The sequence below is a fragment of the Choloepus didactylus genome, chromosome 17, assembly GCF_015220235.1.
Source record: "Choloepus didactylus isolate mChoDid1 chromosome 17, mChoDid1.pri, whole genome shotgun sequence".
In the NCBI taxonomy this organism is placed as follows: Eukaryota; Metazoa; Chordata; class Mammalia; order Pilosa; family Megalonychidae; genus Choloepus; species Choloepus didactylus.
Genome location: NC_051323.1, coordinates 17,423,359 through 17,450,425, shown reverse-complemented (window position 1 = coordinate 17,450,425; position 27,067 = coordinate 17,423,359). Strand labels below are relative to the sequence as shown.

Genomic DNA, 27,067 nt, shown 5'->3' with positions numbered 1-27,067 from the left:
AATGTGTAAGAAATGTCCTAGCCAGGATCCTGGACTTAAAAAGGACCAGAACGTCACTTCCCTGAACCCCATTCTCAGATTGTCCCCAAATTCCTCTGTGAAAAATATTCGTGATGTGTTCTCCCAAGATTTCTCCAAACCCCTCTAGAACCTGCCAGAAATTTTAAAAGTTTATATTTAAATTTTATAACAAATCAGAATTTATTGATAGATCTCTGAATGTCACCATACGGCTGCTTTCTCAGGAGTACTACCCCTAGTGAGAGGAATTATGATCAAGCAAATAACTCAGGTCAGAACAGGCTCCCCTCAACCCAATGCCTTGACTCAGGAACCTGAACTGGGAAGACAGGCAATTCAGTGGGTTACCCTATAGAATCCTGGCACCCTGTCCCCCACCCGCCAACACACACACCCTGTCACCTGTCCTCTCTGTGTTTCAAATGGTTCACTTAGGCCTCTTCCTTTCAGAGCCACACAACTGTGCCTCCTTCCAGGCCCTCAAGTCACCACCATCCCCCAATCACACACCAGCATGACAGTCCTGGATGCCTCCCCACAGCCCATCCATTCAAATCCCTTTCCTGGCATGAGTCCTATTCTACGTACTCTCTACCCCCAAGCTCTGGAGAGCCTTCTGCATTTTACGCAGTTATAAAAAGAAAAACAAAGGCCAGGTAAATCGGGTACCTCAGGTCTGCCCCTCCCTCTGTGCCTCAGACTCTGCCCAGTGGTCCGAATGGATGGCTCATCACCCCATGGTTGGGCAAGGCAAACGGGAAGACTAAGACACTGTCCTTGTGCAGCTCTCAGTTTCTGACACCATTGTGATGACAGAACACACCATGAAATTAGGATCCAAATAGCCCCATGGTTTAGAAGAAAATCACACCTAAGTCATTTTTAGCAATAGCAGCTCCAAGAACCAAGGGCCTTGCAGCAAACAGATGAATGAGACATGAAGAAGTGACACCATGGTCCTAAAGACCCCACAAGTCTCCCTTCTGATGCCCCATCTTGAGAGCCAGAATACCTCCCAGCCCTATCATACCCTAAAGCCCCTCTCCAAAGAGCCCACCCAGGAAGGATATGGTTACCAGGGGATCTGGGCCCCCAAATCACACATGGGACAGCAAGTCCAGCTATCTCATGGACCTGACAATTAAAGAAACTGACAGTGAAAGCAAGGCTTGCCCCAGACCCAGACACCCCCCCACATACACCTCCCAACCCCAATAAGCCTCTCAGAACCAGGTGGATACAACAGTGGGTACAGATTCAAGCTCAGCCAATAGAGAGAGAAAGCAAGTGACAAACAACAAAGCGGCTCTAAAGAAAGGCTTCACCGTAAGGCCATTCTTACACACTGACCCCATTCGAAGTCTCCAAGATAGCCTGGCCCCCATCAGGAACCTCTGGCCTGCAATCCAATTAGAGTCAAAGGCTGGGCCTAGCCAGTCTCCATTTAGGGCCCAAGTCTAGAAGGGGAGGCCTGTCCAGCCTAACATCAGCAGGGCTACAAAGGCTCCTGAGAAACAGGGGCTGTGAGTGCCCCCAGCCAAGCTCCAGCCTGGCTACCCAGCCCCCATGACGCTGATGTCCACAGGCACCCAGGCCCCTCCAGCAGCCCTGCCAGGCCCATCCCAGATCAGGGCCACTTACCCGGTTGTACACGTGCCTCTTGCTCTGGGCCATGTTGCTCAGCCTCTACCCCCTCCCCAGATAGCCAGGGATAGAGAGAAAGGCAGAAACCTAGGCAGGAGGGTCAGGGCTCCAGGCCCTCAGGGGCAGACCCAGGAGATGTTGGGCAGGGACCTCCCCAGTCCATGGGCCTCAGTTGGTAGCCCACCAGGGTAAGGGTGGGGGCAGAGATGGGGGCTGAGGAGCAAGTCCCCTCTGCTGCCTGAGGATTCCCCAACCCAGAGACACCGAATCCTGCTTGCCAGCTGATGAATCTCACTCTGCGCTAGTGCTGCTCTAGACTTGTCAGAGACAGTGCTAGCCGCTGGGTCCTAGTGCCTCCCTGCTTCACCTGGGCCAGACAAGAGGCACAGGGACCAAGAACCAGGCCCAAGCCACAGACACCCTACACTCACTCCCAGAGCACACTGTCCTCAGGATGGAAGCACAGCCCTGACGGGTCCTGCTACTCTGTACCCCCTCACCATCACTGTCCCCTGCCCCAGGTTATGGGGCCTCAGCAAGCCCACAAGCATCAAGTGACATTTCAGAATGCTCAGTTGCCTAGAGCCTCCCCACACACAAAATAAAGGTACTTCATCCCACTTTCTGGCACATTCCCTCTCACCCTCCCCTCTCTAAGCCCTAGGCTCAGGGTTCAAATCCATTTGATTAGGGTCTGGATTCCACTTTCACACTGGGCCAGAAGAGCCAGGCCCAGCCTCAATTATCAGCAAGGGAAGGGGCAGTAATAGAAGCAACTTCAGGCTCACAGCAAAGCAAGTCAAGTTTCTCAGGTCCCCACCCGCTGGCAAAGACGGCCACAGTCACTCTCCCTCCTCTGGCTGGTAGAAGGGACCAGGCTCTGAATCCCAGTGAATAAAGGCAGTGGGCAAAAGCAGAGAGCTCACTTCAGGCCACCTCGGGTATCTGCCCCTGGTACCCTTGGCCTCACCTCCTCAGCATCTCAGACCCTAAGTCTCTCTTTTTAACAGATCAATGGAATGGTTTATTTTCTAAATGTAATGAAAATCATGCACTATGGTGAGAGGTCTCCAAAGGACTTATAACAATACTGTTTCATATTTATCAATTTGTGTGCCAGTGGCTAGGAGCAGGGCCCCCAGCCCCAAGCAGCCAATAAGGTTGGCCTGGGGCCTGACCTACGGCCCCACCAAGCATGGTCTGGGGGACCCATCTTTTCTGCACTGGGTGGCACTGGCAGGACACTCCACTCTCTAAGACAGGTCAGATAGTCCAACAGTAGAATGATAGCCAACAGCCAGAAATTTGGCCCCAAAACACCTCTCTACCTCTTCAATCCTGGCCAGCCCTGCTAAGAAATATCTCCAAATTCGCCCCTCCCTTCCCTATTCACCATGACACAGGAGGGTACAGCAGGATTCCAAACATTCTGCTCCAGGCAGATAGGCATGACCCTGGCAACCCAGACCTTAGGTGTTTAGAACCCTTTACAATCTGCAGAGCACCTTAAAAAACATCATCCTATACTGCCATGGTTCAGAATGCCAGCTCTAGACTCAAGCTGCTGATGTTCAATTCCTTGTTTCACCACTTAGTAGCTACATAAACTTGGTCTAGTTACTTAACATCTCTGTGCCTCAATTTTCTCATCTGTCGATTGGGAACAATCAAAGAACATAACTCAAGGGATGATGGGAGGATTAACCAAGACGACCCTTATAAAACATTTAGGACAGTGCCTAGTATTTAGTAAGCACTCAGTAAAAGTTAGCTAATAACATCATCATCATCATATTTGATATCACAAAAACCCCATTAGAAAGGCAGCCAGGGATGATGCTGACAAGGAAACTGAAGTCTAGAGAACTCAATAACTTCTCTAAAGTTACACAGAAGGTAAGAAATGGAACCAAAACTGGAACCAAAGCTGAATTGGAGCCCTCTGCCCTTTCTACTATCTCTCACTGCTATCCTGCAAGCTTCCAAAGCCATGCTCTTCTTCTAGACCACACTGTCTTCAAAGATTCAGGAGAGCGCAGATCTAAAAACACCCTCACAACTCACTGGCCACATAAGTTTATAATGTCAATTAACTTTGTGGATGCCATTTCTTCTCCTAAAAAATGAGAACAGTATTTATCATATCTATATTAGTGTTATGAGCCTCAAATAAGATAAGGCACATAAATTCTCCTTTGTAAGAAGTACAGAGGCTGTAGAAGTGTAAAGAATTATTATTTAACATGATATGAGATGGTACAGAAGTCTTAAAATAAAATGTCTAGACAACAAATATAAAGAGTTAGAGGCAGAAGAAAGATGAGCTAGAAAGAAAAGGGGTACCTGACTCTGCCTTGACTTATGTAGAAAGGAAAAGCCCACAAAATACTGTAAGTTGTGAACACAGTATAAGTAGAGGCAGAAATAATTTTGCTTGACTGCAGAATATCAAAGAATACTGGCTTAGCCGAAGTGAAAAATTCTAGATGGGTTCTTCTATCAAACTTTAAGCCTTTTGAAGCCAGAGCCCACAATTTTTCTTCTTTTTGGTCCCATGGCCTTTAGCACATGGAGTCAAGTATTTACTGAATAAACAAAAACATTAATATTGAAGTGAACTAGAAGGTTAAGTATGAACAGGCAGGGAGGCTTTAACATCAGGCGGAGACAGATGGACTTGCTCCAATAAAAACAGAAAGCCAGACTAGTTCCTGACAGGAGGCTGGCACAATGAAAGCTGTTTTAGAAGAGCAAACTGGTAGCATGCGCGGGATGGAGTGGAAGCAGGAGCAACTTGGCAAAGACAGGGATGACAGCAAGTAGTTGCTGCAGTAATGGGCAAGGGGTAAAGAGGGTCTGAGGAGAGAGAAGGTCATGAAAGAGACAGAAGAGGAAAAGGGTTGATTCAGAAACAGTACCAAAAAACACTGAGAAGGCGCTGTGACAGATCAGATGTGGGGAAAGATGCAGCATGCCTGCAGGTCAGGATGATGGGCTCTGGAGACAGGCAGAATGGACACGGATGTTGGTTCTCTCATTTCCTCACCTGTATGAACCTGGACAAGATATTTAACCTTCTCAGCCCCAGCTACCTCATCTGCAAAAAGAAGGAAATCAAGTCTACCTCACAGGGATGTTGTGAGGCTTACATCAGATTTACACAAAGCAGATAGCAAAGTGCCTGGCACACAGTAGGTGCTCAACAATGGTAGATATCATCTTCCTCATTATTGAGAGGGTACATCAATGACGACGTGCACACAGTAAGAACTCGTATGTTTCACGGATAAGTGGGTAGATGTATGAATACATGAATATGGATGGATGGATGCTTGAATACGTAAATGTATGCAAAATCTTGAGTTCTCAAGCATGGGTAATGGAATAATAATAACTGAAAACATGAACAGAATAAGAGGAAAATGGGAAGGGAAACTGGATGCATTAAGAGAGAAAAAACAAGCCCAGTTTTAGGGCTTTTCTGGGGCATATTTAACTTTATATCCTAGCCATTTCTTCCACTATCTCCTTTGAAAACGAACCTGTGATGCAGCCAAAACAGACTCCAAATCTCCATTTTATAGGCGATGGTACTGAGTCACAGAAGTTAAACGACTTGCCAGGTCTCATGAGCAGAAAATGACCAGCTGTACAGGCAGTTGCTCTTTCCACAGTACCTCTGGGTCCCGGATACTTGTCCCCTCAGCCAGGAGGAGACAGATACTACCTGGATTTCTAATCCAGTTTCTTTCCCAGTGATACTGCTAAAATGCCTAGGAAAATGGGAACAGAGGAGAGTAAGATCTCTGTGACTGGTAAATAGGTTACCAATGGTCTTGGAAAATTTTTCAGATGATGACAGGGAAATAAGTAGATGTTGGGAATTAAAGAGGAACTGAGTAAGGAGGAAAAGCATCTTTGGCACCCAGCCTACAGGTTTTCTACCTTGCTTTTACTGGCACTCCAGTACCCTTTGACACTTTGACCCTCCCTTGGCTCACCTCACTGAACATTTTATCCTGGGTTAACACAACTGTCTGCTTTCCCTGAGTCTACTCCTAGAGGAGGTGGTTTGAAACCAGGTAGGCTAACAGCAGAGTCCACAGGTTTGAATTAAACTGCATTAATGATTGGGTATAAAGTAGTTTGGTTGCAGAGAGACAAAAAGAAACAGGATTGTAATTAGAGGGCACAGCAAGATCTAGATTTTCTTAATTCTAGGATAAAGGTGTACATTTCTAAAAGCACTAGTAGGTAGGGAAGGGATAAATATGGACAACTTCAAGAGTCAGGAAGGGAGAAGATCTGAGTACTGAGTGGAGAATGAGGACTGGGGGACTAGAGACTTGGAGGGCTGGATTCCAGACACCCACAAGAAGAACCCAGGAAGAAGACACACAGAAAGCCTTTTGTTCCTAGGTCCTACTCTGTATCTGCCTCCCAGATCTAAATGGATCCAGACCCTAAATGGACCTCCTTCCATCTCTCTGGCTCATTATCCCCAGAAATGTCTGCAGCCTACTCCCAATCTGAACACAGCTCTGCTCCCTCCCAGGATGCCCCTCTCCTCTAGAAATACCCAATACCTGCCAGGCCCATCCTTAAAGGGCACAGACCTCCAAGAGCCAGGAGGAGAGGCTACTCAATAAGGAACTTCTGCAGGGAGGTGACAGGCACTCAGCCCTCCCAGTGCTAGCAGTTCTACTTAACAGCCCATTCCAAGTTGCCACTGGTTCCTCTCCCTGAATCTACCAGCAAGTCCCTGGCACTAGGACCCTGCAGACAGGGATGCCTGAGCCTGCGCTCTAAAGAGAGAGATACACCATTTCACAACTTCAGCAAAAGCCAAAGCAGCCAACAAAGCCACAGCCACCTCGACTCTGCTGGGCTCTGCCTTTTGGGCAGCTCACCAGCCACTACTCCCCAGAAGCAGAACATTCTGTTTTTTCTCTTTTTAAACCCACGTCATCATCTGATCATAATGAAAATCAATTTCCTCAAGCCAACATGCAAAGGCGTATCCATGGCAACCTCCAGAGGAGGACAAGGAGATGATGCTCCAATGGCTGCAGCAGAAAAGGTGAGTCCGTTTCCTTTCCATCCATGCCATCCCACCATTCTCCCCTTTCACCTAAGTCAGTTGTACACCATACCTGCAAATTCTATCACACCAAGAGGGAAAACACAAAAGGTAAGTGTTAATAATCATTGTTATTACATAAGATTTAGGTCTTCTTAGTCTTGTAAGTGAGTGGCAGAAAAAACTCTCTCTTTTTTGGGATGGTGGAGATGGGGACAAGGTCTTTCTTTTTAACCGTCTCAGGCAACACAGTCTCAGCCTGTAGTACCTGACAAATCACTATCAGCCACTTGTCCTCCTAGTCAGAGTGCTGGGAAATCACTCAAGGGTTTCAGAGGTCCCCAACGCAGCTGCAAAAAGCTGGCAGCAACTGACCCCACTGCCCTGCCCACCCATGCCATTATCATGCCCACAAAATAGCAAGGTAAGACTCCCTTCTCAGTAGCCCTAGACATCAATCCCTCAAGGTCCAGAAATTGGGGACTGGGGTTAAATTTCTGACATCTCCGGTGCCCCAGGGGGAGGAATGCCATTTCTGCAGAGTTAAGAGATTCATCAAACACAAGTACTAGTAAGCCAAAGTAATTCACCATGCCTCAATTTCCTCCTCTGTAAAACAGAGATATAATAATACCTTTCTAACAGGGTTGTTTTAAAAACCCAGGAGAGAATGAATAAACAGCACTTGGAACAGTGCCTGGGATGACGCAATCAATAAATGTTAGCATTATTATTATTATTATTATTATTAGGAGGAGGAGGAGGAGAAGGAGGAGGAAGGAGAGGCGTACAGTGCAGGACTTAACTTCAGATGGGTGCTCAACTCCCGGAGTTTGTCTCAAGGCTGCTCTCCCTTTCCTCAGGGAGTTCCAGGTTTCCCTTGCCACTTTTAAGTCCCTATTCCTGCCCAAGCCCATGCTGAGCCCCCAGCCCTCAGCAGATAACCTTGCAGAGAAAGAACATGTAAGTAAGAATTTCTTTGCAAAGTTGGATATAGTTGCATCCATCATTGCCTCTTTCCTCCTACTTCAAAGGAAATAGTAACCCCTTTGCAGGGCCACCCCCTCCACCCTCCTCTGAGGACTTGAGTTAGCAATCATCTTTTCTCTTGCATCTTCAATTGCACCCTTCCCACTAGCTCTTACACATCATCTGACGACTATGCTCAAGGCTTTTCTATTCTAGGAAGAAACCGTCCCTAGGCTCTGCTAACTCCTCCTCAACCTGCCACCATCTCTATCCTTCCCTTCCCTGCCAAACTACTAAAAGTGAGTATACCCTCCCTATCTTCACTTCCTCACTTTCCATTCCCTTCTCAATCCACCACAATCTGGCTCCCATCACTACCACTCCACCAAAGCTGCTTGCGCTAAAAAAGTAACAAGTCCTGGTGACCATAATCTCCTGACTGTCCACCCTCCAGATCCATTTTCTAAGCTCGTCTTACTTGACCTCCCTGCAGCAACTGAGGTCACTGGTCCTCTTCCTGGAACTTTTTCCTCCTAATTTCCTGGACAATATTCCTTCTTACCTTATGCACCAACTCTTCTCATCTCTTCTGTCACCTTCAGAGGTGCCTGGGAGAGCTCATCCATTCCCATAGTTTCAACTACTACCTAAATCTATCAGCCCTTCCGAACCTCAGACCCCACCCCCTTCCACCTGTCTGCCAAGTGCCACAGACACCTCAAGTGCAACATGATCCAAAACATACTTGGTATCTTCCCTCCCCAAAATGTTCCTTTTCTATATTCCCTCTTTGCTATTGGCACCACCATCCAACCAGAATAGAAAACTGAGTCATCCTCAACAACTCTCTCTTATTCTCAGCAACAAATTAGTCATTAAGACAGGTTAACTCTACTGCTAAAATTTCTCTGATTCTTCTCCTCCTCTCCATCCCTGCTGACCTAAATCTTATTTCAGCCCTAACCTATGTCTAGGCTATTAAAAGAGTCTCCTGACAGAGGTTCTCCCTCTTCAGCTGAATTTCCATACTTAGCTCCCAAGATACAATCATGTCTCTCCCATGCTTAAAAAAACTTCCAGTGCCCACAAAATTGAATCTTCTTAGCAGAGCTCTATAGGCCATTTAAAATCTGGCTTCATTTCAGTCCAGTCTCATCAATCACCTCCCCCTTGATCTTAACATCCTCTTATACTCCAGCCACTTTTATCTATTTACCCTCCCCTCCTCTGCCCCCTTGCAAATGCTGCAGATGTCAGCAGGGTCATTCTCCCTCCTCATCCTTCAAGGCTCAGCTTAATTATCACCTCTTTCCTTAAGATTCCCCTGACTTGTCCACATAAAGCTAGTCATTCCTTCCTTTGCCTCCACACAGCACTTTGTACCCACTTCCATTACAATGCCATATTTTACTAAAATGTTGTCTTCCTCATCCCATCATGGTTTCCTCTAGAGCAGAAGAGTTTTTATTCATGTCCATATCCCAAGCAGTGAACACAGTGTCTGCACAGAGAAGACACTCAGTGTTAAATGAACACCAAGATCTAGGGATATAAACTGGCTCTGACAACTTTCCAGGAAAGTAGCTCCACCCTTAAAGACCACGACCACGGAGAAACTAATGGTCAAACCTACTCCCCAACCTCCTTTAGCAGATGTGGCTCTTTTGTCTCCAGATAGGAGCCTGAGAACCTAATAGCGCAGGTCCTACAGAATTTGGTAGCAATACTAAATCGCAATGTCTTATGTTTCTAGGGTAAAAGGACCACAGAGAATCCTCTAGGCTCTAGGTGAAGTGCAGATCTTCTGGGAAACAGCTTAGATGAGGCTCTGGGGGACTTAAGTGTCTTGTCTCTGCTGCAGTGAGGCCCTGAAGGGATAGAAAGGAGCTTGGGAAGGTCATAATGGATAGCTAATCTGTCCATGAGTCAAATGCAACTGGACCCAACCTGAACTTCAAAAGAATAATGATATAAAGCCAAACTTAAGAGTCTCCAAAATGGCAAGACCCTAAGATGGAACTGAATCAATTTCTCAGCACTTACTTCCCCAGGAGACACCAAGGACCCAGTTATCATGTTCCTTGGCATGGGACGGACAGCCCAAATCCCTACAGCATGACCCAGTAGCTATGGATAGGCCAGGCAACCTAGGAATCCTCTACCACAAGCCCTCCCAACCCATACTCCCAGGAAGTCACTAGCTATGGTACAGCTGGCAGAGTAAAACCTAGAGTTGCAGTTGTCAATGGTATTACGATTTGCCCAACTACTCTGGCTCCTCCCTAAAAACCTCTCTGCCTTTGTACTCTTATATTGAGTCAGGCCCAGCTTACCCATTCTTCCTCAGTCCTGCCTCCTTCTTTCACCTCCACTACCACTGCCATCACTTTGCTCTTCCATTTACTAGCTTTGAGAATTAAGGCAAATCATTTAACCTCTTTGACTTCTCATCTATAAAACAGGGTAACAACTGCTCTGCCTACCTCACAGGATTACTAAATCAAGTGAGAGCATGCCTGTGAAGTTTTGTAATCTATACAGCATTACACAGAAATATAAGGCATTATTATATGTAGAAAGAGGACTGAGATTTTCTATAACCATGAAGCATATAGGGCTCCCTGCCTCTCTCCTTCCCTACAAACCATATTATACCCCACAGTAAAACAAATGCATACTCTAAAATACTGCTTTGTTCATATACTCACCTGCCCCAAAACTTCCACTGACATATCATTTCTTACAAAACCGATGAGTATGAGTATATAGTGGGTATTCAGGGTGGACCGTCCTGCCCAGTGAGGCCCTCCACAATGTGAACTCAATCTCATCTTCCACTCCTCTACTACAGAACACCTTTACCCAGCTGCTTTCATCAAATACTGGATCTGCCATCTGCAGTCTCAGCTCTGTACCACTCACTGTCAGCTGCTTGGGATGTCTTCCCTAGTCATGCAAGCCCCACCTATCCTTCAAAATCCAGCTAAAGCTCCACCACCCTGTATGCAGAACAAGAACTAAATTCAAGAGAAGGATCTGAAACATCACAGAAGAATGAAGGACAATTCAGCTGGGAAAAAACTTGGTAGGAGTAGCTGCCTTCTAATACTTTTTAAAAAGGGATTACATTTTTTTTCTGTTTGTTTCGAAGACATATACCTAGGACCAAAAGGATGAAAGCTGCAGGGTGATGTATTTCAGCAACATGAAGAATCTTCTTAATGAGCTATCCCTAGATGAAATGGGCTGCCTCTTACTATTAAGTTCCCCATCACAAGAAATGTTCACGCCCAAACAGCCATTTGGCAAGGATAGAGTAGATGGAATTCAAGTAGCAAAGGGTGACTGGACCAGAATCACAGCATTTTAGATCTTCTAGTCCAGCCTCCTAGTTTATAGGCCCACACAGGTGAATTCACTCATCCAAGGCAGCAGTTTGTTCTGGGGAGTTCTGGGGAGTAGGCAGCAGCACATGATCTCTAACTCTCAATCTAGTGATCCACACCTTTGCTACTCAAAATGTGGTTCACAGAACAGCAACATTTACATCACCTGGGAGCTCATTAGAAATGCAGAACCAACCAAAACCCACATTTTAACAAGACCCCAAGGTTATGGAGCACTGGTCTACACTACCCTTTCCAAATCTTGAGTTTCTAATTCTCAAATTGCATTTCCCAAACTATTCCGGTTGTTAAACAGAGGCACCATCCATAACAACAAAAACAGTATTTCCCAGTCAAATTTGGGAAACTGTCCATACCATAACCATAGTTGGAGATGCTGGTAAACATCAACAGCATATTGAAGGCTCTGAAAATGTTCTACAGTAAAGAAAACTTTGTTTACCCATGAATTTCCAAATAGATTTGAACACAAAATACTTTTTAAGTTACCAATACCTCTTTTTTTAACATCCCATGGCTCAGGCTTTAGCTGTGCACCAGGTAAAGAATGGCAATCTCTATTTTATAGCTCTTTGACTCAGTACCTTAAACACAGGGGATTAAATTAATATGGACTTCTTGCTCTCACTGCAATATATAAGGGAAAGTTTCCAAATCACTGCCTTTCTAAAAACAGCAGAATCCCTTATCCGTGTGATTTAGATGTGGTCCGCCTAAAGAGGAGAAGGGTGCTCAAGATGACTTCTCAAGGGACATCCCGCCCGCTAAGGCGGATCCCAGGAGCGGGAGCCATGGACACACCAAACCCATATCCAGACCCCCATGCCTCAGTGCTCTATGATTCTGTTTGTTTGGTGTTTGTTTGACATAAAACTTCTCAACCATGTGCCCATAGAAAACCCGTGGCCCGGCATGGGTTCAAGGGTGCCTCGGACGCTGCCAGGAGAGGAGGGGAACCCTTGAAGTCCCGGAGGAACCAAGAGGCACAGTCACTTGTACCCCGGGAGACACTCCCAGGCTGAAGATTTCAGGTGAGTCGGGTGAGGCTGGGGTCAAACCGCCCAGATACGGGCGGGAACCCACCCCAGCGCGGCCCATCCCTGCCAGTCCCCACCCCGCACACAGGGCACCGTGCCGCTCTCCCAGGCTAGCGAAGAGCCTCCTGCCCGCCGCCGGGAACCGCATGAACATGAGAGGGGCGTCGGAAGAGACCGTTGGCAGGGTCGCCGCCGTACCTGTCCTGTCAGGGGCTCCACGGCCGGTTCCGGCCCCACCGCCGCCCAAGACCCTGTCGGCCCCGCCCTCCCCGCCCGCCCCACCGCGTGGGCTGCCCGACGCGCCGCCCGTCCCCTCCGGGCCCAACCCAGAGTCCCTGGCCCCGAGTCCTGGAGGCACTCTGGGTCCGGGAAATACGCTCTTCTTCCCCACAGTCCGGCAGGGGCTGAGAAATGCACGCAGAGCGCGGCCGAGTAGACATCGAGCAGGCACAAAGCCGGACACCTGGGGCGGAATCTGCGCACGCGCACTGTGCCTGGGAAGCCGATTCGGACCGTAGGAGGACCATCGCAGCGAGCGCCCTCTGTTGGCGGAGAGGCGACAGCGCAGAAAGGCCGAAGGACCCGTTTATGGGGGCAAATTGGTCTGGTCTGCTCTGAAGGTGGGTAAGTTTTTGAGTGCTAAACTGGTAATTAAAACGTTAGTGATAAACCACATCGTGTCGTTTAGCCTGAAATAAAAATTAAAGTTTGCTGCTACTGTTATCCGTCATGTGGGGAAACAGGTATTCTCATGCCCTAATGATGAGTTTGTAAAATGACACAAAGGTACATAATGGCATTTTGGCACTTTTTATTTAAAAAAAAAATTAAGTGAGAAATGAACCTCTGTGACAAATTGATTTTTTAATTAAATTCAGTTTTATTGAGATATATTCACATACCATACAATCATCCATGGTGTAGTGTTTATAGTACCATCATATAGTTAGGCATTCATCACCCCAATCTATTTTTGAACATTTTCCTTGCACCAGAAAGAATCAGAATAAGAATAAAAAATAAAAGTAAGAAAGAACACTGAAATCACCCCCATCCCACCCTATCTTTCATTTAGTTTTTGTCCCATTTTCTAGTCATCCATCCATACAGTGGATGAGGGGAGTGTGATCCACAAGGTTTACGCAATCACACTGTCACCCCTTGTAAGGTACATGGTTGTACAATTGTCTTCAAGAGTCAAGGCTACTGGGTTGGAGTTTGATAGTTTCAGGTATTTACTTCTAGCTATTCCAGTACATTAATACCTAAAAAGGGTTATCTATGTAGTGCATAAGAATGTCCACCAGAGTGACCTCTTGACTCCATTTGAAACCTCTCAGCCACTGAAACTTTATTTTGTTTCATTTTGCATCCCCCTTTTGGTCATGTGGCCAATTGATTTTTGACAAGAGTGCCAAGACCATGCAATGGGGAAAGAATAATCTCTTGAACTAATGGTGCTGGGAAAACTGGATATCTGTGTGCAAAAGAATGAAAGCGGATCTCTACCTCTCACAATTTAACCCAAAATGGATCCAGGACCTAAAATTGAAAATTCAGTTCCTCAGTCACACAAGCCACATTTCAAGTATTCAATAGCCATATGTGGCCAGCGGCTGCCATATTGGACAGTGCAGAGATAGAACTTCAACCCTTCTGCCCCCAGCCTGTCATACTTTTATGAAAGGATCTGGCAACTCAGAAAGAACCTAATGTACAGTCATCATGGCCTGATGTTGGTCTAGTAGAGTATGAGGAGTTACGGTGGATAAGGAAGAGCCAGACATTCTGTATCACACTTCCTTCTGAGGACATTGAAAACTGTGTGATAAGAAGAATCCACAATGTGGAATAACCCAAACAACCATAAAAAGTCATTTGTACAGTGGAATGTGCAAGTCCTAGGTTCATGCAAGTTCTGTTTTAGGAATTAACAGGGAAAACTGTATCTACAGATGGAGATGTTTTTGTTAAAACAAGTACAGATTCTTGAAAAGAATATAAGATCTCTTTACATTCTCTAAAATCTGGAAGGTCAAGAGGCCCCATATCTCTGATTGTAATCAACATTGTCTTTCAACATAACTGATGCAATAAGCAATAAAAATATATGTCATGAAACTGAGAAAGGAAGAAATTAAACTGTCATTTTTCACAGATGATATGATGATCTACATAGAAAACTCCAAAAGAATAAATAATTAGAATTGATGGGAAATATTTAGCAAACTGGCTGTATAAAATCAATATATAAATATCAATTGTATTTCTGTAACCAGCAAAGAAGAGCTGAATAATGTAATTTTTAAAAAGATGCTAATAACACCTAGAAATAAATCTAATAAGAGATGTGCACAATCCAAAATTTAAAAATTATATTTAAAGATTAAAGAAAGCTCTAACAAATGGCAGATATAGCACATTCATGAACAGGGAATCTATATATTTGAAATAATTCCAGTAATATCCTATCACAGTATTCTAGGAACCAACAACAAATTGTTAAATTTATAGGGGAGAACAAAGGTCCAAAGTAGTCAGGAAGCTCCTGAAGAAGAACATGGTTGGGGGGTGTTTATTTTTAAAGTTATAGTAATTTAAGCACTGTGGTATTGCTGCAGTGACAGAAAAAAAAGAGCATTAGAACAAAAAAAGAGTCTAGACCTAAAACAAACACACGCATATATGAAAACTTGACATATAACAAAATTTATATTGCTGACCGTTAAAGAAATGATAGATTATTAAAAAAATGGTGCTGGACAACTCTGCAAATAAACTCACTACCCTCCCCACTACGTGCTTCCAAAGGTGTAAGTCTTCCTGGCAACGAGGGATATGACTTCCGGGGATGAGCCTGGACCTCGCATCATGGGATTGAGAAAATCTTCTTTACCAAAAGGGGGAAAAGAAATGAAACAAAATAAAGTTTCAGTGGCTGAGAGATCTCAAATGAAGTTGAGAGGTCAATCTGGAGGCTATTCTTACACATTATATAGATATTCCTTTTTAGTTTCTAGTGTATTAGAATAGCTAGAAGGAAATACCTGAATCTGTTGAATGGTAATCCAGAAGACTTGATTTTTGATGATAATTGTATAACTATATAGCTTTTATTGTGTGATCATATGATAGTGAAAACCTGATAACTGACACTCCCTTTAACCAGTGTACAGGCAGATCATAAAATAATGAGAAAAAATGTATAAATAATAGGAGGGGATAAGGGGTAGGGGGTGGTTTGGGTGTTCTTTTTTATTTCTATTTTTATTTTTTATATATATTTTTTTATTGTGGAGTAACAAAAATGTTTGAAAACTGATTGTGGCAATGAAAATACAACTATATGATGATACTGTGAGCCACTGATTGTATACTTTGGATGGGTTATATGGTGTGTGAGTATATCTCAATAAAACTGCATTAAAAATAGTAAAAGAAATGGTGCTGGAAAAAATTGGTCATCCAAATGCAAAAGAAGAAAAGTAAGGAAGGCAAGGGGGGAGGACAGAGCAAGCAAGGCAGAAAAGTAAGAAGTTGGGTGATTCCATTTCTGGCAATATATCACAGAAATTCCTCTTGATAGAGTGCAACTAAAAATTCTGGATACAGTACTTAAAACATACACCACACACACACACACACACACACACACACACACACACCCTTATACTGCACAATTGAACTGGTAGGAAAGTAAGCGAATTCTTCATAGACTAGAGATGAAAAGAAAGTATAAATCCAAAGACACAAGTGATCACTGGAGCTTGTGTTTGCCCTCAGAATAAAAGCCAACCTGTGTTTAAAAGGCCACTTGAAGGGAACATAGGCAAAATCTAGAGTTAATCACACATAAAACCAGGATGGTCAAAGAGTAACAGTGAAGTTTTTTTTTAAAACCGGGAAAGTTCTGGTAACAGACGGTGGTGAGGGTAGCACAGCATTATGAGTGTGATCAATCTCAGTGAATTGTATGCTTGAGAGGGGAGAGCTTATGTTGTATATATGTTCCCACAGTTAGAAAGAAAGGAAGGTGGCAACGTGGAATATGACTCCCGGGTAGGAATGTAGACCTGGCATTGTGGGACAGAGAACATCTTCTTGACCAAAAGGGGGATGTGAAAGGAAATGAAATAAGCTTCAGTGGCAGAGAGATTCCAAAAGGAGCCAAGAGATCACTCTGATGGGCACTCTTACGCACAATTTAGACAACCCTTTTTAGGTTCTAAAGAATTGGGGTAGCTGGTGGTGGATACCTGAAACTATCAAACTACAACCCAGAACCCATGAATCTCGAAGACAATTGTATAAAAATGTAGCTTATGAGGGGTGACAATGGGATTGGGAAAGCCATAAGGACCACACTCCACTTTGTCTAGTTTATGGATCAATGAGTAGAAAAATAGGGGAAGGAAACAAACAAACAAACAGAAAAAGGTACCCAGTGTTCTTTTTTACTTCAATTGCTCTTTTTCAGTTTAATTATTATTCTTGTTATTTTTGTGTGTGTGCTAATGAAGGTGTCAGGGATTGATTTAGGTGATGAATGTACAACTATGTAATGGTACTGTGAACAATCGAATGTACGATTTGTTTTGTATGACTGCGTGGTATGTGAATATATCTCAATAAAATGAAGATTAAAAAAAATGCCTCACAGAAGAAAAGAGTTAAGGAAAAAAAAAAACAACACTAAACTATGTCTCAGAATGGAGTGGAAAAATAAGAAAATTCCCATATAATAATTAAAAACCACAAGCCTGTATTCACACAAGTTTGGGGCCAGAATGAAGGTGTGATTGTGGGAAGATGGGAGAGTAAGAAGCTCCAGTAATCAGTCCCTCCAACAGAACTACTGTTGAACTGGCAGGAACCGTCTGAATCAACTATTTTGAAACTCTGGAATCTAGTAGCATCCAGGAAAGAGTGGGATGAAGAGGCTGGCAAATTGCAGTAAATACCAGGAAACTTAATTCTCTGTGCAGTAGCTACTATCCCTCATCCTCCAGCCTCACAGCAGGCAGCAGTGGGATCCTTAACCCTGGCTTCTGGTACAGCTTGGCTTCTGGTACAGGGTGGGATTTAAAGACCTACTTCCCCAAGATCCGGGAGTATGAGATCCAATTGCTGACCACTGCTTTTGATCGACCGCTTCAGATCACTGTGGACCCAGTTCTGAGGGCAGCCATTGTGCTAATGAATTTTGGGCAAAAACATCAGAGGAGTCTTAAAGATGGTATGTGTCCTCAAAACTATGGAAAACAGTTAAAGAGCTACATTACCTGGGCAAGGGCTGAATCAAGAAAACACAGCTTCCGAAAGCCATAGGACATGAATCCAGTGTTAGAACTAGGCATCCAGAACTAGTTTGAGTTCTGTAGCAGAATCTTGCTTGGATCCACAAAATTAAACAAGGAATTAGCCTCAGTAGTTGCTTCTACTGAAGTTTCAGTGACCCAATCTGGATGTTTGTGTCTTGGCTACTTGTTTAATAGCACTAGAATTCAACATGAAGCTTCAAAGTTTGATATTTATTAAGAGTATTTTTTCCCTCCTTTTCTTCTTTTTTGCCATGTGTAACAAAGGGTTGAAGAAATTGCAGCAACACAGTTTTCAGTAGCTGTAAAAGTGTTAATGACTTGCCTCCTCACTTAGTTATAGTTTAAAATGGTCAGCACAGCCATGGTTTTTAGTTAAGTAAAAAGGTTAATATGGTGTAGATATTGAAAGCTTTGTAGCTTCATTAAAAAGATAAACCACGACCTAAATGTGGTGGTAAATCATTTCCATTGTACTAACTAGATAACAGATGTGCCAGTTTTAAACTTGGACTTTACACTTAAGAAGTTAAACTGTGTTTCACTATTTAAACTGCCAATGTTACATATCTGATGTTCCAAGTAAAGTTACTGTGTAAAGAAAAAAGAAAAACCCTAGGAGAAGTTCCTGGCTCCCTTGCTAGCCCTTCCCCCACCTCCTGGCCAGTGCAGTGTGGAGCTGGTCTGCACTCCCACTGTGGGCCCCCGACCTTGTTCCCCTGGGGAAGACTGACCTAGGAAAATTCCTCAAACACTTGCCCACCCCACCCCCAATCTAGAATTTGCCCTCCAGGCAAAGGCAGCTTGGACCAGCCAAAGCAATTTAGTTTAAGAAACAATTAAGTCAAACAAAGGCTTACCTGCTTTAAATCCTAAAATAGAGCATCTGGGAGAGAGAGAAAGCCTATTTCATAGGGAGTAGAGGGAGGTTTTGAATTCCTATAAACGGGAACTCCTAAAGCCACTTAGCTAGCAAAAGACTGGGACAAGATGCAGATTTCCAATTTGAAGGGAGAAATAAATGGTTCTACGTTAATGATAAAAGACTTCAATACATCAATTTCAATAAATGGCTAGAACATCTAGACAAGAGAGAGAAGACTTATATGATACTATAAACCATCTAGACTTAACAGACATATATAGAACACTGCACCCAACAGCAGCAGAATGCACATTCTTCACTAGTGCATATGGATCAGTCTCCAGGATAGACCATAGTCAAAAAACACACTGCAATAAATTTTAAAATGTCAAAATACAAGCATCTTCTCTGACCACAATGGAATGACACTAGTAATCAACAACAGGTGAAGAAATGGAAAATTCACCATATGTAGAAATTAACAACTCACTCTTAAACAACCAATGGGTCAAAGAAGAAAACAAGGGAAAATAGGAAACATCTTTAGGCGAATGAAAATGAAAGCACATCATACTAAAACTTATGGGAGGCAGTAAAGGCATGTTGAGAGGGAAATTTATAGCTCTAAATGCTTATATTCAAAAAGAAGAATGATCTCAAATCAGAGAACTAACCCACAACTGGATGATTTAGAAAAAGAAGAGCAAACTAAACTCCAAAGCAAGCAAAAGGAAGGCAATAACAAAGATTAGAGTGGAGATAAATAAAATACAGAAAAAAAAATAATAGAGAGAATCAACAAAACCAAAAGTTGGTTCTTTGAAAAGATCCATAAAATTGACAAACACTTAGCTAGACTGACAAAGAAAAAAGAGAGAAGATACAAATAACTAAAATCAGAAATGAAAGGGGGACATTACTGCTGACCCCTGAGAAATACAAAAGATTATAAAAGGATACTATGAACTACTGTATGACAACAAATTAGATAACCTAGATGAAATAGACAGATTCCTAGAATTACACATACTACACACACTGACTCTAAAAGAAACAGACAATCTCAACAGACCAATAACTATTTTTTTACTGTGAACTTTAACATATATACGTAACAGTGATAACTTTTAAAGTACGATTTCACAAGTAGTCAGAGAGCAAATTTCAAAGAATATCATGTGTCACAGTTCCACAACTTCAGCCATTTCCATTGACCAATAACTATTTAAGAAATTGAGTAGGTCATCAAAAACCTCCCAACAGAGAAAAACCCAAGACCACATGACTTCACAGGTGAATTTTACCAAACATATCAAGAATAATTAATGCCAGTCCTGCTCAAACTCTTCCAAAAAATTGAAGAGGAAATACTCCCTAACTCATTCTATGAGGCCAACATCACCCTAATACCAAGGCCAGATGAAGATACTACAAGAAATGAAAATTGCAGACCAATATTCCTTAAGAATATAGATGCAAAAATCCTCAACAGAATACCAGCAAACCAAATCCAATAGCACATCAAAAGAATTACATACCATTATCAAGTGGAATTTATCCCAGGTATGCAAGGTTTGGCTCAACATGAGGAAATCAGTTAATGTAATGCACCACATTAACAGAATGAAGGGGGAAAAGGACACATGATCATCTCAATTGACACAGAAAAGGCATTTGACAAAATCCGGCACCCCTTCTTGATAATAACACTCAGAAAACTAGGAATAGAAGGACTCTGCCTCAACATGATAAAGGGCAAATAAGAAAAACCCACAGCTAACATCATATTCAATGGTAAAAGACTGAAACCTTTCCCTCTGAAATCAAAAACAAGACAAGGATGCCCACTGTCACCACTGTTATTCAACATTGTACTGTACATTCTAGCCAGAGCAATTAGGCAAGAAAAAGAAACAAAAGGCATCCAAATTGGAAAGGAAGAAGTAAAACTTTTCCTATTTGCAGATGACATGACCCTATACATAGAAAATCCCAAATAATATACAATAATGCTATTAGAGCTAATAAATTAATTCAGCAAAATGGCAGGGTACAAGATCAACATGCAAAAATCAGTAGTGTCTTTATACACTAGTAACGAGCAATATGAAGAGGAAACCAATAAAAAAATTCCATGTACAATAGCAGCAAAAGGAATCAAATACCTAGGAATAAACAACCAAGTGTGTAAAGTACTTGTACATGGAAAACTACAAAATATTGCTGAAATAAATCAAAGAAGACCTAAATAAATGAAAGGACATTCCATGTTCATGGACTGGAAGACTAAAAATTGTTAAGATGTCAATTATCCCCAAAGTAATTTAAAGATTCAATGCACTCAATTCAATGCAGTGAACCCTCCTAAATAAATTCAGTGAGCTAAAGGAAAGCATGGACATAGAACTAAAGGAAATCAAGAAGACAATGCATGAACAAAAGCAGGAATTATAAAATTAAAAAAAACTAAACAGAAATTTTGAGGATGAAAAACAATAACAGAGATTTAAAAACATTTTAATGTGTTAATTCTGTTATTTAGTTCCTGAGTTGTCTGTTTCCTATGTTTGTATCCAGGTAGTAATATGACAGCACTTTCCTTGAATGCCAAGAGCTAACAAAAAACAAACAAACAAATGCAAAAACCACCTTTCACAGTCTTTGCAAATTGGCTCTGTGTTGGCTGGTGCTCTCCTTCAGAGCTTAGCCCTCTTACCAATGAATCTGAAGATCAGCCTGAGGCAAAAGTGCAGGGTCTTCTCTGATCTCTTCTGAGCATAGGTCTTATCCTGGGCATTAGTAGATTAAAGGAGAAAACTATTTGATCATTTCAGTAGATGCATAAAAAGCATTTAACAAAATTCAGCAACCATTCAGGATAAAAATCTTAGCAAATCAAAAAAAAAAAAGGAAGTTTCTTTGACCTGATAAATGGTATTCTCAAAAAAAAATCTCAAACAAATATCACATTCACTGATGAAATGAAACCCTTCTTTCTAAAATCCAGAAGAAGACAAGGATACCACAATCACTGCATCTATTCAACATTAAGATGGAAGTCCTAGCCAGAGCACTAAGATTAGAAAATGAAATAAAAGTTATAACAGTTGAAAAGGAAGAAATAAAACTACTATTATTCCATGATACATGATTTTCTATGTGGAAAAACCAAAAGGATCTACAGAAAATTTATTAGAATTAGAGAATGTAATAGGGTTCCTTGATATGATTAATATAAAAATTTTAAAGTACAATTTGCAATAGCATAAAACATAAGGTATCTGGTCTAATACAATGTGTGTAAGATCTTTATGGAGAAAATTATATAAATATTGTAAAGATATTAAGAAAACCTAAATAGGTGTAGGCATATACCTTGTTCATGGTTAGGAAGACTCAATATCATAAAAATGTCAATTCTCCCATGTAGATCTACAGATATAATGCAACTACAACAGACTTTTTATGAAATTTGAAGAGCTGATTCCAAAATTTATATAGATGAACAAAGAATCCCAGAAAAGAAGCAATGGTGTGCCAGTTTGTATGTATTGCATCCCCCAGAAAAAGTCATATTCTTTAATGCAATCTTGTGGGGGCAGACTTATTAATCTTTCTGATTAGGGTGTGACCTTTTTGAGCATTTCCATGCAGATGTGACTCAATCAACTGTGGGCTTGACCTTTGATTAAATCATCTTCATGGGGACATGGGCCCCACCCATTCCAGTTGGGTCTTAATTAAATCACTATCATCCTAAAAGACAGGGACTTTTTGGAGAAGGCCATTGTAAGCTGATGCTTGGAGCTGCGGACAGAAGGGAGTTTGGAGATGCTAAGCTAAGAGATGTTAGCCCAGAGTTTGCTCCGGAGAAACTAAGAGAGGACCCCCAAATGGTTAGATGCACAGGAGCTAAAGAGGCTGAGAGAGACATGCCCAGAGACATTCTGGAGAATGCCATTTCAAAACACAACCTGGGAAGAGCAGACTCCAGCCACGTGCCTTCCCAGCTGACAGAGGTGTTCTGGACACCACCGGCCATTCTTCAGTAAAGGTATCTTCTTATTGATGCCTCAGTTTGGACACTTTTTTGGCCTTAGGACTTTGTAACCAAATAAACTGCCTTCATGAAAGCCAATCCATTTCCAGTATTGTGCATAATGGCAGCATTAGCAAACCGCAACAAATGGACTCACAACCACAGAATTCCCAGTCTTACTACATGACATATGACCAAGCAGCTGGTTTGATGGAAGGTGGAATGACAGTCTGCAGGCTCAGTACAGTGCCAGCTGGGAGACTCTGTGAGGTTGGGATGTTGTCCTTCATCGTGTGGTATATGCCTTAAACCAAGCATACTATACAGTACTCTCTCCTTCATAGCCAGGAAGCACAGGTCTGGAAACCAAGATGTGGAGATGGGAGTTCCCCTTCTTACTGGTAATCCTAATACCCAGTGGAAGGAGTTTCTCTTCCTGTCACCACAACCTGGGACTCAGTAGGTTTGCAGATCCTAGTCCCCAAGGGATAAATACATCCATCAGAAAACTGGAAATAAAATGGAAGCTGAAACTGTCCCTTGGCTCTTCTGGGCTGTTGTGCCACTGAGCCAATAGGCAGAGGAATTAGTCATTGTAGTTGACAAGATGATGGATCCTGAATACCAGAGTGGGAATTGGGTTGTTGCTATGTAGTGGAGGCAAGAAGGACTACATATGGAACACTGGGGCACCTCTAGATACTCCCTTGCCTGATCTATATGATCAGTGGAGAACTGAGGGGTCACCAAGAACTTAACCACACCAGGCAAAGAAACTTACCAGGCCAAGGTGCAGACAAAAGGTAAGGGGAACATGGAATGGGTAGTGGAAGAAGGTAGCTAAAATTACCAAATTTAACAGTATGTTTTAGGTTAATAGTTTGTCTCTCCCTCCCCTCCCCACCCCACCTTATATTAAGAGCCAGGGTAGTAGCTAATGTTTTAGATGTCAGTTGGGTGTCAGTAATTGACATCACCCCCAATGAAATGGTAGCTGATGAGGCTTCATGTTACTCCTGGTTGGAAAAAGGACAAGGGTAGATGCTTAAGGTCAAAAAGGGAGGCTATATCCCTCCAAGTCTACTACCCTTCTCCATCCCACTTTTTGCCGAGGGCTGGCCTGTATTTTGACTAAATCAAATGGTTTCCCTGCCTTCTGACTTCCAGGAGCTCCTTCGGGAGATCAGTGGGAGGAAGGAAAACAGAGGGGTGGTGTAGACCCCCCTCTGTTACTACCTGCAGGGTGCTGCACTGACTGCACTATGTCCTGTCATTTCCCTATACCTTGCCCAAACTTCTGTAAATAGTTTTTTATTAAATTGGCTTCATATTACCTAATTCAGGTATGCCAATTATCTTCTGCTGGGACCCATAAGGACCTATAAATGAAGTTTCTCTAAGATATGTACTAGGAGTCGAACCACTAGGTTATAGGGTGTTAGTTTGCTCAATTTGACTAAATACTACCAGGTTATCCTCCTGAATGGCTTCCTGAGTCTAAACTGAGGGTTAAACCAGAGATTTGGTAATGATCCAATGGAAGAAGGATACAGTCCTGACACAAAACAAATTTCAAATTTGTTTGCTGTTTATTTGTTTTGTGTGTGTTGTGTTGTTTTGTTTTTAGTTTCAAGCTATTTTTTGTTTATTATATTCACATATGAATCCATAATCAATACATAGCATTGATCTTTGTTAGTGTTTAATTCAAAATTACAAAAGTGTAGCATAGTATGTGCATCATTCTGAGTCTTGTTTTTCACGCAAATGCTTGCAATAATTCCTTGCTAATATATACACTTGTTCTGCCTTATTTAACTGCGTTACGTTCTACAATTTTCTGTTGTGCAAATACAACACCCTTTGTCCACTCATTCCCTTACTGGTGGCTACTACATTCCTTTCCCACAAATTCATGGGCACGTTTCTCGACAGCATATTCTATTCCGCATAACTACTAATACATCAATACCAAAGAATTTTAATAATTAGAGCTTTATGTAGGGTATCATATGATCTAAACATGGTAATTTTGTCTTTTCCTTTCTAATTTTTATACCACTTTTTCTTTCATTCTTCAGCACTAGTTAGAATCTTCATTCAGGACCATGTTTAGTAGCAAAGGTATAGCAGGATCCATACTTGTTCCTGCCTTTAAATGAGAAAGCTTCTTGTGCTGGTTTTCCCCCAAGACACCATTTTCTTTGATGTAATCTTGTATGGGCAGACATATCAGTGCTGATTAGATTGTAATTCTTTGAGTGTTTCTATGGAGCTGTGCCGCACCCAGCTGTGGGTGGTGACTCTGATTGGATAGTTTCCATGGAAGTGTTACCCCACCCATTCAGGATGGGTCTGAATTAAATCACTGGAGCCATATAAATGAGCTGGCAAACAGAAGGAACTCAGTGCAGCTGTGAGTAACATTTTGAAAAGCAACTGAGAGTGACATTTAGAAGAGGAGCTACAGCCAAGAGGGACACTTTGAAGAAGGCACAGAAGCTGAGAGAGTAACTGCAGATGAGAGACAGTTTGAAGATGGCCGTTGAAAGCAGACTCTTGCTCTGGAGAAGCCAAGAGAGGACAAACACCCCAAGAGCAACTAAGAGTAACATTTTTGAGGAATTGCAGCCTAGAGAGGAACGTCCTGGGAGAAAGTCATTTTGAAACCAGAGCTTTGGAGCAGATGCCAGCCACGTGCAGTCATAGTTCTGGTTGAATGACAAAGGTCCCCCAGCCCGTCAGATGCTTCTCATTGATGTAGCCGTATTTCTGCTGATAGGAAGCCACATTCACCACCCGGGCTGCCCCTGCCCAATGTAGAGCCCCTGGGTGGAGCGAGGACCTCACTCCTTCAGTGCAAGTCCTAGGTAAGCTCCCACTCCCACTCCCCAGCCACCTTCTCCAGGAGACTCTGGGAGAAGAGGACCCACCAGGGCTTCCTGAGAGGCAGTGGGGCCAGACAGAGGTTTTCTGGATGCCATTGGCCATCCTCCAGTGAAGGTACCTGACTGCTGATGTGTTACCTTGAACACTTTATGGCCTTAAGACTGTAACTGTGTAACCAAATAAACCCCCTTTTATAAAAGCCAATCCATTTCTGGTGTTTTGTATTCCAGCAGCATTAGCAAACTAGAACACTTCTAACAGTCCAACAATAGTAATATATGCTATGAGTTTATGTAGGACTCATGTTTCCACTTTATTAATCCTCTTTCTCCTCATGAAAACGCTTGGATATAAGTACTGGGTTTCTTTTTTAAGGCTTTCCCACACCCATGGCATTTTGTTTTAGAATGAATTTTCTGATGTGCTATGAATCTGCTGAAGTCCTTCTAAGAAGTCATAGCATTTTTAATGAGTACGAATTCTGTGATGTCTAATGTGGTGTGACTTCTGGCTAAAAGCTTTTTCACATACACTACACTGATAAGGCTTCTCCCCTATATGGATTCTCGCATGTAAAGCAAGAGTTGAGAACTGAGAAAAGGCTTTTCCACAATCATCACAACCATAAGGTTTCTCACCTGTATGACTTCTAACATGCACAGTAAGAGATGAACTTTGAGAGAATGCTTTCCCACATAACTTACACTCATAAGATTTATCACCTGTATGAATTCTCACATGTACAATGTGATGTGATTTGAGAAAAGGCTTTTCCGTACTTACTACATTCATAGGGTTTCTCTCCAGTGTAACTGTTGAAATGTTTAATGAGATACTGCCTCTGGCTGAAGGCTTTTCCACATTCTTTATATTCATATTCTTTCGGTCCACTGTGAGTTTTTTCATGTTCTGTGAGCTGTGATTTGTGACTAAATGCTTTTTCACATTTCTTACATGCATCCGGTTCTTTCCAGTTTGAAATCTCTTGTGTCTATGATTTGACGTTTGTAAAACTTTCCCACATTTATATGATTTCTCTCCAGTATGAATTTTCTGATGAATACAGAGATTTTCTCTCTGGTTGGAAGCTTTCCAATATTACATTTATATGCTTATTCCCCTGTATGGCTTTTCAAATGTGGAGTAAAAGATGACTGTAAAAAGCAGACTTACTACATTTAGGACATTCATATAGTTTCTCTCTAGTATGAATTCTGTCATACTCCATGAGGTTTTGCTTCAGATAAAAGTATTCCCATGATCATTACAATACTAATGTATGTATGAATATTCTCATGCTTAATGAGATTTAATGCTCGGCTGAAGGATTTCCAATATTCCTTACATGCAGGGTTTTGCTCCTACATGATTTCTTTGATGTGAATATAACTTTCCCATATTCATTAAATCCAAATGGTTTCTCTCAAGTATTAATTCTCAGGTATCTGGTGAGGTTGAATTTCCAACAGAAAACTTCCACGTCATTGCACTTAAAAGGATGACTACCACATGGGACAAAGTATGGCAAAATTCATTGTATTCATTCTTTTTTCCTTCGTGCTTAGTTAAGCATGATTTGAATTCTTTCAAAGTGAAGGCACATTCAGAGAGGCATTATTTTGAGGCAACAATGTCTGCCATCAGAGAAAATATTTTCCCAACTTTCTTACAGTCTCTGCCCTCAACTTAAGCCTGTAGTGTTATGGAATTAGATGTAACTTAACTCACAAGCTTTTGTTATGCTGTTCTTTCTGCTCCTTAATGTCTTATACTTCTTTTCTTTCAGTAATTGACAGAT

At 42.4% G+C, this 27,067-nt stretch overlaps 1 protein-coding gene and 1 long non-coding RNA gene across 9 annotated transcripts in view; one reads left to right on the top strand and one right to left on the bottom strand.

Moving 5' to 3' along the window:
* Window positions 1-12,412, bottom strand: part of DCTN1 (dynactin subunit 1) — a 29,196-nt gene extending 16,784 nt beyond the window's left edge. For 2 of the 8 annotated variants that reach the window (XM_037807229.1, XM_037807232.1), the window contains exon 1: window positions 1,663-1,962. In XM_037807229.1, the coding sequence (XP_037663157.1) occupies window positions 1,663-1,695 (33 nt within the window). In that variant the 5' untranslated portion in view covers window positions 1,696-1,962. Of the gene's footprint in view, window positions 1-1,662; window positions 1,964-5,207; window positions 5,476-12,356 lie in introns of those variants that run through there. The other 6 variants (XM_037807233.1, XM_037807234.1, XM_037807231.1 and 3 more) reach the window with 6 other exon arrangements.
* Window positions 6,479-27,067, top strand: part of LOC119512520 — a 31,725-nt gene continuing 11,136 nt past the window's right edge. The window contains exons 1-3 of the long non-coding RNA XR_005212394.1: window positions 6,479-6,745; window positions 10,566-10,799; window positions 12,017-12,778. This is a non-coding gene — a long non-coding RNA (uncharacterized LOC119512520). The remainder of the gene's footprint in view (window positions 6,746-10,565; window positions 10,800-12,016; window positions 12,779-27,067) is intronic.